This window comes from Dromiciops gliroides, chromosome 2 (assembly GCF_019393635.1).
Source record: "Dromiciops gliroides isolate mDroGli1 chromosome 2, mDroGli1.pri, whole genome shotgun sequence".
NCBI classification, from domain to species: domain Eukaryota; kingdom Metazoa; phylum Chordata; class Mammalia; order Microbiotheria; family Microbiotheriidae; genus Dromiciops; species Dromiciops gliroides.
In genome coordinates this window covers 418,554,496-418,565,883 of record NC_057862.1, presented here as the reverse complement: position 1 = coordinate 418,565,883, position 11,388 = coordinate 418,554,496, and the positions used below count along the sequence as shown (strand labels likewise).

General features: G+C 37.3%; 1 protein-coding gene across 1 annotated transcript; it reads right to left on the bottom strand.

The window, feature by feature from the left end:
- Nucleotides 1-607: 607 nt before the first annotated feature.
- Nucleotides 608-1,394, bottom strand: LOC122738998 (40S ribosomal protein SA-like). Its single transcript, XM_043980867.1, has one exon. The coding sequence runs from the start codon at nucleotides 1,370-1,372 to the stop codon at nucleotides 608-610; it is 765 nt and encodes a 254-aa protein (XP_043836802.1). The 5' UTR covers nucleotides 1,373-1,394.
- Between the last annotated feature and the right edge of the window lie 9,994 nt (nucleotides 1,395-11,388).

Below are 11,388 nucleotides of genomic sequence, written 5' to 3'. Positions count from 1 at the left end.
AAGCTTACATAAAACAATGGTGGCCTCTGGAACTACAGCTTCTCAGCCATCATCACTGACTCCTGAAGAGAAAACCCAAACTTTGACAAAGCCTTGCAGCCATCCCTCATAACCCTATCCTCTTAGCACCACTGCACAGATGCCTGTAAAAGCCCAGGCTGTTTCTGTCTTTCCTGTACCAGGGACTACACTTTTGTCACAGGTCAGTACTCAAGGCTGGAAGCCACCCTTCCTTTAGCTTTTGTGTATAAAAACTTTACTTTTCTTTTTTAAAAATAGTATTTTATCCCTCTCCCCCAATTACATGTAAAGATAGTTTTCAGAATTTGTTTTAATTTATTAATTTATTAATTCATTCATTAGTTATTTATTTATTTTGCAGGCCAATAAGGTTCAAGTGACTTGCCCAGGGTCACACAGCTAGTAAGTGTCAAGTGTCTGAAGCCGATTTGAACTCAGGTACTCCTGACTCTAGGGCCAGTGCTCTATCCACTGTGCCACCTAGCTGCCCCAGCATTTGTTTTTTTTTTTTTTTGAAGATAAGAAATCAAGATTTATTTTCCTTCAAGAATCTTTTCCTTCTCTATTAGAGCACCTGGGATAAAACTTAGGACCACTCTGTGGTAGTCCCTACCCACTCAGCGGCCTGAGCAGTAGGAGCCGCAGACCAGTCCTCGGTAGCAGGCTGAGCACTCCAGTCTTCAGTAGGTAACTGCTGAATGGGCACAGATGGCACCTTCTCAATTTCCTCTGGATCCCTGTAGAAGTAAAGATCAGGCATCACTTCCCACGGGTGTTCACGGGAGATGGTACCACGCATACGTAGGACTTCACGGGCCAGCATCCACCACATCAGACCCACAGAGTGAGCTCCCTTGTTGTTGCATGGAATGGCAATGTCCACATAGCGAAGTGGAGAATCTGTGTTGCACAATGCAATGGTTGGGAGGTTAACATATGATGCTTCAGTCAGAGGCTGGTGATCTGCCCGAGGATCAGTGACCACCAAGAGACGAGGTTCCCGGAAAGCTTCCTGAATCTGGTTAGTGAAGGTGCCGGGAGTGAAACGTCCAGCAATAGGTGTAGCGCCAGTGGCAGCAGCAAATTTCAGAACAGCTCGCTGGCCAGTGTTCCTGGATGAATTAACACTAACATCAGCAGGGTTTTCAATGGCAACAATGGCAGGAGCGGCGAGCAGAAGCTTTTCCCAAGTTCTCTTCAAATTAATGATGTAGATGCCATCACTCTTCCTTTTGTAGATGTACTGTTCCATCTGGAAGTCCAAATTAGTGCCACCCAAATGGATTCCTGCAGCGAGGAATTTGAGGACATCCTCTTCCTTCATCTGCAAGACATCCAGGGCTCCGGACATTGTGGAAGTTTCCCTTTAAAGTTACAACGGAAACCGAGTACAACGCCGTATGGATCCCTCTTCTGGGTAGTGCGGAAAAAAGCAGCATTTGTTTTTATAAGATTTTGAGTTCCAAATTTTTCTCCTCCCTCCCTTGCTACCCTTCCCCCTCCCCAAGACAGCAAGCAATCTGATATAGGTTATACATTACACTCATGCTAAACATATTTCCGCATTAGCTATGTGAAAGAAGAATCAGAACAAAAGGGAAAAACTACAAGAAAGAAGAAACAACAACAACAAAAAACCCCCAACAAAAGTGAAAATAGTATGCTTCAATCTACATTCAGACTCCATAGTTCTTTTTTCGAGTGTGGAGAGCATTTTCCATCATGAATCTTTTGTAATTGTCTTGCTGAGAAGAGCTAAGTCTTTCACAGTTGATCATCACACAATGTTGCTGTCACTGTGTACAATGTTCTCCTTGTTCTGCTCACTTCACTCAGCATCAGTCCACTTAAGTCTTTCTAGGTTTTTCTGAAATCTGCCTTATTATCATTTCTTATAGCGTAATAGTATTCCATTACATTCAGATATTATAACTTGTTCAGCCATTTTCCACTTGATGGGCATCCCTTTAATTTCTAATTCTTTATAACCTCAAAAAGAGCTGCTATAAATATTTTTGTTCATGTGGGTCATTTTTTGGGTCAAAGGATATATACAGTTTTATAGCCCTTTGGGCATAGTTCCAAATTGCTCTCCAGAATGTTTGGATCAGTTCACAACTCCACCAACAATGCATTTTACACATCTCCAACATTTATCATTTTCCTTTTCTGTCTTATTGGCCAATCTGATAGGTATGAAGTGGTACCCCAGAGTAGTTATAATTTACATTTCTCTAATCAATAGTGATTTAGAACATTTAATTTAAAACCTAGTTTTTTTGTTGTTGTTTTTTTTTTTGGTATAGCACCTGGATCATGCTCTTCCTAGGGTATGGGTAAGAATCAGATCCATTAGGAATGACATTATTGTGCCACTCTGAGTGGTAGCTGGATTAAATCAGCAATTTATCAAAGGGTATCAGTTTGGGACTTATGGTTTCAGATTTTAGTTTGGACTTTAAAATGTAAGAATGATCTCTTCTGAAAACTTTAAGGGATTTTAATATTTAATATTTCTTTTTTCTTCACTGTGTCAGGTAGCAATGCAAAAATTAGGCACCGACAGGGTAAGTGAGAAGACAGGCTTTTGATCCGCCACATCTCCCAATTCAGATTCCATTCAGTATTCCTTTTTGTTTACTTCCCTGCCTGAGTAATCTCTCTGACTTCTTCCCAAAATGAGAATGTTAATAAATGGAGGTAGAGGGGGAGGTTAGAGCACCTAGAAAGGATAGAATACAGCTCATTCACATATGAAACTTAGAAAGAAGCATGTCATTGAACTGGTATTGATAGACTAGGATGTGAACATGACCTATTTCTCTTTTCTTACAGGAAATGCAAGAGATTGTGAAGAAATACAAAAACTTTTTAGCTATTCTTATTAAAACTAAGCTGCCACAGTTCTCCTTCCCTAGAAATATTTCGAAATGTGAAAGTTCTGGTTGTAAGTAAAAATAGTAATCTGTTTGCTTGTAAGTAAAAATAGTAATCTGGTTTATTAATTTTGTCTATCCTTTTGGTAAATGTTAGAATGCCAAACTATATAGCTCTATTATCTTTAATTCTCATAATAATGTGTTATTCTGCCTATCTATGATATTTTAAATTTGGGGTTGTCAGAGTGATGATCTGAGTCTCCCATAAATGGGTCTGGATATATTTTCTTTAATTTTGTTTTAATTTTTTGAGGGGCAGATCTGATTTTAGTAGATCTATGCATTTTAATTATAATATTATTTGTGATTTTTATGGGATTTTCACATGAGTGCTTTAAAAAGGTTTTTAAAATGCTAGAACCTTAGGGGGCAGCTAGGTGGTGCAGTGGATAAGGATTCAGGAGGACCTGAGTTCAAATCCAGCCTCAGACACTTGACGCTTACTAGCTGTGTGACCCTGGGCAAGTCACTTAACCCTCATTGCCCCGCAAAGAAAACAAAAAACCCCCAAAACATTAGAACCTTAATTATCAAGCCACCAGATCTTGTGATTGATGATGAAAGAAAATATATATCTAAATATATTGGAACTAGAAACAATCAGACTATCTAAAAGTCTGTAAAGTCTTAGGACTTTCTACTCTTTGATTTTGTAAGTTTAGATGCTGTATTTATAGATAACCTATAATTTTCTTTAATTACTCTTGTTAGAATATAAACTCTCTGAGAGCAGGGGTTATTTCTTTCTTTCTTTCTTTTTTTGCATTTGTATTGCTCATGTCTGGCACAATCTTTAGTACATAGTAAGTGCTTAATAAATTCTTATTGATTAATTGATTGGTTAAATTAGCAGAAATGTAGCTGTGAATGAGTTCCTGGTATCCCTTAGTATCCAGTAATCTCCTCATCTATCATTTCCATAATTCAGAGATAAACTGACAGTATTTGTAAATTCAGTTGTTATAGAGCCTTAGAGATCTGCTTATAGTTTGCTTGTGGAAGATCTAGTCATAAAGGAAAAATACACCTATATAAACAAACTTTGTGTAGAGAGAATATACATGAAAAGATAAGTTAAATAGATTACATTGGAAATTTGAACTTTAAATATCTTTATTGACATGGTGTAAATATTGAAATGGAATAGTAATTTTTTCATAGTACAACTTAATGTATACTTATGATCTCAATATTTAATATGGTCCATTCTTTCTTCCCCAAAACCAGTTAAAAGAAGAGAAATTTACTAATTCTGTTGATCTATCTTTTTTCTAGGATGCTATGATCAATCCAGAAGAATTTACAGCTTGTCTTTAATCAGAATTGAAGTCGTCATCTCCCCAGCCATATTTAGTACCCTTTTTTTGGGGGGGGGGCAGGGCAATGAGGGTTAAGTGACTTGCCCAGGGTCACACAGCTAGTAAGTGTCAAGTGTCTGAGGCTGGATTTGAACTCAGGTCCTCCTGAATCCAGGGCTGGTGCTTTATCCACAGCTCCACCTAGCTGCCCCAGTACCCTTCTTTAAGGTGAATAAAATCCATTATTTTTGATGATTAAATGTGAAAGTAAATATCAATGCTCTACACTGATCTTATTTTATAATATATTATATATGTAATTCTTTTAGACAGTTATGTGCCTGAGTATGATTGTCAGCCTTCCTGGTGATCATTATATTCTAAGTAAAGGATTATCAGAGTTAAAATAAATTTCTCTGAGTGGAACAAATTCAGATCTATGAATCAGGGATATTTATGAAATGAGATAGAAACGTACTAGATTTTTTTAGGTAAAAATAATGAACAGTGCACACAGAGAGGTATTGTGATAGAATTTTCCAGACTGTCTTATTTTTTATTAAAAATACACAATGACAGTATAACTGGGTAATCTGGCCCTCTTAAACAGATCCTTGAAATATCTAAAGAAGATTCTCTGGAAGACTAGAGCCTTATTAATTGCAATTTCTCTAAATGTATAAGTTAACTGTGGTTTCATTAGCTAATCCTGATCTGATTAGTTTTGGTTCTCTGTTTAGGTTGTTGTGAGGAAAACTCTTTGCAAACTTTACATTGTTATATACATTTTTGTACTGTTACTATTATAGCCAGTTTTCTCCCTATGGAAGGGAACATCAAGGTTACAACATAATACGATTTAGACATTTATAGACACTCTAATATTGTTAAATTCTTTCCACTATGATTGGTACCAGGTGTATTTTTAATAGTTTTTTTTTCAAGGTACTGTTTACTGAAAAGGTATAGCAAGGGGCAGCTAGGTGGCGCAGTGGATAGAGCACTGGTCCTGGATTCAGGAGGACCTGAATTCAAATCCGGCTTCAGACACTTGACACTTACTAGCTGTGTGACCCTGGGCAAGTCACTTAACCCCAATTGCCTCACAAAAAAAGAAAAGAAAAGGTATAGCAAAGATAAAAGTTACCATATAGCCCCAAAATTGGGAATGTACCTTTTCCTCTTCACATACATGGAACCTGGGAAGAGTGGGCTCATACTTAAAGTCCCAAGGGAGTGAGTGAGGCACATGGGTAGGGAACATGTAGTATAGAAAGGTGCTACGCTACTCCTGGCTCTGGAAGTCCTTTTCTCTTTTCATGGAGTCCCTACCAAATTCATTTTGGGGCACCTTGCTCAGTTGGGCTGGTTCCTTGAGGGTCACAACATTTCTATTAATGGGTCAGTCATGGCTGGGGTGAGTCAAGCAGGTCATGGCTTCTACATTGAGTCCTCACTGGATCTTGTTGAAGGGAACCCTAGTTGCTAGTTGGGCCTTTGATAACTTTGATGAATTTCTGCCGGAATATGCATTCACCCAAGATCATGAGAGAATAAATAGAAAAGACACAGAGGTCTCTGCATGCATGGACACATGGTGGGCTAATGAGAGATAGGACAGCTGCTCTTCCTCCTTTTGTCTGGAAGCTCACAATAGTTCTTGCCTTGCTTACAGATAGGAAGGAAAAGAACCCAAAGGTAATAATAGGATATTTTTCACAGCACACCATGAGAAACATTATCAATATTACCTTTCTGTTTAAGAGGGAACAAAGCAAGATGTTGAAAGGTAGTTTCATTCTGAGAACAGACTTTAATAAGATTATTTTGTGGGGTTCTTTGCCATCTATTGCAGCAAACGAGGTCATTATCAGATAGCATTAGCTCTCCAATTTGGTAAAGAATCTTATATGTGCTTTGAAAGATTGCATCAATTTGGAAATTGTCCGAGAAATAGCTGATAACAGTCCTTTCTAACACAGTATCAGGAAACATATCCTATCTCCCCACTAAAATTTTCTAACCTGATGTTAAGAGAAACCCTCAGTGTTCTTACTATTGTTTACACATCTGTACGAAATGCTGGAAGGTAAATCCATATTCTTAAACTTTTCATGTGAATAAATGAACCGAGAGGTGAAAGGAATGTCTTTACTTAACTGCTAGGGTCCCCAGTCAATGAACCTTCCAGGTGACTTACTAGCTCTGTACAAGGTTTTGTTGTAACTCCTATATTTTCATCTCGTGATATATTCTGTCTTGTCTTAAGTTTGCCATAATTGGGGTAGAGTTTGCAATGACAGGAATAGATTTAGCTCATGAAATACAAAGTAAGCTGTGAGGGCTTTGGTAAGGAAAGTGTAGACATGGGGCAAATATCTTACCCAGGATTGAGGGATGTGATGAATATAAACATGGAGAAAATTACTTGCCCAGGGATAGGATTAGCACAAAACACATTTGGGCTGTTAGAGAAACCATGAAAATTGTCAACAGGACATATAGAATTTTACTGTATGCAAAATATGATAAATATATAGCCTTTTCCTCATTTTTATTTTCAAGGCTATAGAGTCTGTCCTCCCTTTCTATCTTTAGTCATTTCCTTGTCTTGCTCTTCCCTTTCACCTCTTTCTTATATTACATCATTAACCCCTTCTTTTCTTAATTTTTCTACTTTCTTTCCCCACTAACCTCTGGCATATAGTATTAATTTTGAATTTTTTTCTTTCTTTGAAGTACTCCTTCTGGCAACAAAAACTTCCAATTAAGTTTTTTAAATAAAAGATAGAAGTTAAAAGCAGCTGCTGCCTGGGGTTAGCACTGTGGAAACCTGAAGTTGCCTGGAGCTGTACTTCAAAAGGAGAAAAACTCCATTTAAAAAGTATAGAAGTTTATTCATAAAATACATTGTGCTTAAAAAAAATGATCCTGTGGATAAACTGGGAGGTGGATGAGGCACCTTGTAGGTCAGCTGTCTAAACTACTGTATTTATTTGCATAATTTTTCCCTTTCCTCCCTTGATATTTCATTCTAATCCATGGATAGGAAAAATTATACAAGGATCTGGATTCTGATCAGTTGATATTCTTGGCAACCTTCATGAACCTCTCTGACTCTCATCCTCATTTACTAAAGAATCCTTTCCCAGCTAATTGGAATCTAGGTCGCCTAAAACTTATTGACTTCAGCCATTTTTCTTGTTGCTGAGGGCCACTTGGAACTGTACAGTAGTTATACTGTGCTTCTGTAAGAAAGAGGGAAAGTGAGATGTTTGTCAAGTGATTGAAGGTGATTTAAAAAAATGTGTTTAAGGGGTATCCTTTGTTTTCAGGTTTCAGGATAGGACCGGAAGCAACTTTGATGATAGAGGAAAGGGAGACCTGGCAACTGCTTGCTGAACTGCTAGCTCAAGGTCAGGGATTCATGGTGGGGAGATGGGGTGAGGTGGGTCAAAGAACTGTGGAAGATAGAAATAGAGAGTAAGGGTTACCTGGCTGGGGATGTGGGAGTGAGAAGGGAACAAGTATTAATTAAGGAACTTATATGTGTCAGCCTCATACTGTGCTAAGTAATATCTCATTTGATAAATATTTATCTCATTTGATCTTCACAACCCCGGGAAGTTGATGTTATTATGATCCCCATTTTAGATTTGAAAAAACTGAAGCAGGCAGAGGTTAAATGACTTGCCCAGGGTCACACAGCTAGTAAGTGTCTGAGGCTGGATTTGAAATAAGCTCTTACTGTCTCCAGGTCCAGTACACTATCTGCTGAACCATCTAGCTGCTTCTTTGGGGAGACATCTCCCTTAGAGATAGGGAGATGTAAAGGGAAGTTAAATAATTTTCCCTAGTCTAGCAGGTGGCTGTTTCTTTAATATACCTTTCTGTCTCTTCTATCAAAAAGCAAAGCATGTTCTCCTTAGAAAAGCCTATTCTTGTAGTGAGGCTATCTTTTTCTAATACAAAAAATTAAAGATTATTGGAAATTATTTGAGGAAAGCCTTTTCCCTTTATTTTCTCAAATATGTAGGGAAATGTCCAAGAAGGGAAAGACTATATGAGTATTAAGATAATAATAACAATAGCTAACTTTTTTTCATTTTATTTATTTATTTAATAAAGTATTTTATTTTTTTCCCATTACATGTAAAGATAGTTCTCAACTTTTGTTTATACAAGCTTTCCAATTTCAGATTTTTCTCCCTCCCTCCCCTCTCTCCCCCCTCCCCTAGACAGCAGGTAATCTGATATAGGTTATATATTCACACATAATAACATTAAACATATTTCTGCATTAGTCATGTTATAAGAGAAGCATCAGAGCAATGACAAAAAACCTCAAAACAGCACCAAAAACAAAAGAAATAGTATGGCTCATTCAGCATCTATACTGCACAGTTCTTCTTTTTTTTTTTTTTTCCCTAGATTTGGAGATCCTCTTCTATCATGAGTTCTCTGGAACTCTTCTGTACCATTGCATTGGTGAGAAGAATATTAACTTTTATTTTGTACTTACTATATGCCAGGTACTTTGATAAGAGCATTAAAATGATAATTTCATTTGGGGGGCAACTAGGTGGCGCAGTGGATAGAGCATCAGCCCTGGATTCAGGAGGACCTGAGTTCAAATCTGGCCTCAGACACTTGATACTTACTAGCTGTGTGACCCTGGGCAAGTCACTTAACCCTCATTGCCCCCCCCCCAAAAAAAAAACCCCAAACAAAATTATAATTTTATTTGATCCTCACAAAAATGCTGGGCAATAGGTACTATTATTATCCCCATATTACAGATGAAGAAACTGAAGCAGAGGTTAAGTGACTTGCCCAAGGTTAGAGCTGGAAGGGACCTTAAAGATCATCTAGTCCAATGGTGTCAAACTTTGATAGAAATCAGGCCACTCACTAAACCTTCTATAAGAGTCTCTGTGACAGATATTGACTTAGAAAACTACATATTAACATTATATAGGTTCTATTTTATTTCCATTTCTTTTGTCAAATATTTCCCAACTGCATTTTAATCTGGTTCCTTCAGACTAAGGGATGGCCCTCAGGTGGCATATTTGACACCTCTGAACTAGTCTAACTTCCTCAGAGGAGCTGGATTGCGATCTGCATGATCCTTGGCAAGTCACTTAACCTCTGTTTGCCTCAATTTCTTCAGCTTTAAAATAGGCACAATAATAGCACTTACCTAGCAGGGTTGGTATGAGAATCAGATAAAATAATATTTAAAAAAGAAAAAGAAAAAACTTAGCATAGTGACTGACACATAATAGGTACTCTATAAATGCTATAATTATTATTATTTCTTATCCCCTTACCCTTCTTTTCTTTGAGATGAGGAAATTGAAACCCAGAGAGGTTAAATGAGGCCAGGGTCACCCAAACAGTTCAGGCACTTGAACTGGAGTCCTTTGACTCCAAATCCAGACCTCTTACTCTAACAGCATGTTACTGAATAATCTGAGACAGTAGTAATAGTGATGCTGTGCATCATTTACAAAGCACGAGATTTGCAAAATATTTTTAAAAATGTTTTTTAAGATATGAAAATATTCACAAAATAATTATAAAATAGTTTCTAAATCTTGTGCTTTATAACAAAGCACGAAGATTTCCAAAGCACTTTTCCTCATAAGACCCCTGTGAGGTTGATGGCAAAAGTATTGCTTCTTCCATTTTGCTAATAAAGGCAAGATACTTGGTTATTACAAGAGCTTAAGAGATAGAGTGATCAGTCTTCAGTCAAGATTAGAACCTGGGTCTTTTCATTCCAAATCGAGTGCTCTTTCCCTTCCACCAAACAAACACCATCAGGAAGCAAGTAGTTGCCCTTGCTTTAGTTATACTATTCCTTTCCCACCCCCCATTCCCTGCCCCTAATCTCCCTCAGTGCCAGTTTTTTGCTTTGTTCATCTGGTTTGCTGTGATGAACTTAATCGCTTTGACAGTGTGTTGTTTGAGGCATACATTTCAAAAACCTCAGTCCTAATTATGAAATTAATACAGCCACGAAATCTCTGAATTATATGAAGCCCCTTTAAAGTGAGCCCCGGTTTCATTTATTTATTTTTATTTCACAATAGGGCACTGTTGCATGATGGTTAACAAATTAAAATGAAATAATTGCAAATTATAAGCAGAGGCCTTTTTGGTCCTGGAAGCACATGGAAGGTATTAAACATTTGCTTGAATTTCCAGAAATGATGTACAACTGGTTTCAATGATTTGGGTTTTTGAAGTTTTTTTTTAAATTTTAAAAGCTGAAATCTTTTTTCTCCCTGATGTTTTAATATATGTATTTCCTTATTTTCCCTTTAGAAGAGTCTACCAGCATTGAGAGTCTCTCTTGAACAGCCAGAATTCTGTTCTACAAGGACAGCGGCCACTCAGCTACTGACAGTTATACCTCATTCTGCCTCTGGGAATGTTCCCTCTGTTGTCATGAGCCAGACTGTGGGACCAAGGCAACCCAACATGTGCCTAGCCGTCAGATCAAGTGAGGCCCAGCCACTTTGGGTGAAGGTGGCACAGTCACACCAGAGTTCTCAACTGGTAGGTACTAGAATACAGAGAAGAAAGATCAGGACATGCCCGAAATTCATTTTTTTCTAAGTTTTTTCATTGTAACTTGGGAAAGGCAGCTGTCATTCAGAATGCTGTGTCTTGTTTCTTCTGTTGTAACATGTGTTCACATGTAAATGTCCTGTCTAGTTATCCTGGGTTTTGGAAGTGTCACAGTCATTTTGGATAGCATAGGCTCTTTAATGAGTATAATAGAAGAGGCTTTTGAAAATTGGCAGAAAAAATAAGGAAAACTTAAACTTGATTAAATAGTTTGGGAATAATGACATTAAATCAAATTAACTTGGTTTTCAATTTGACATAAGAATACCATATTCTTGCTTGAGTTTTACACCCTGTAAATTTTTTAATCTGAAAATTCTAAAGCTTTTAATATAATGTGGCAGAACATTTTTGTCAGATGAAAATGTAGAACAGTTATAACCACTTTCATATTTTTATAATTCCTTCAAAGGCCAAATATAATTTTTTGTTACTTAATAATGTTCAGGGAACAGTGAAAAGTTTTCGTTTGTATTTAGTTTGCATACATG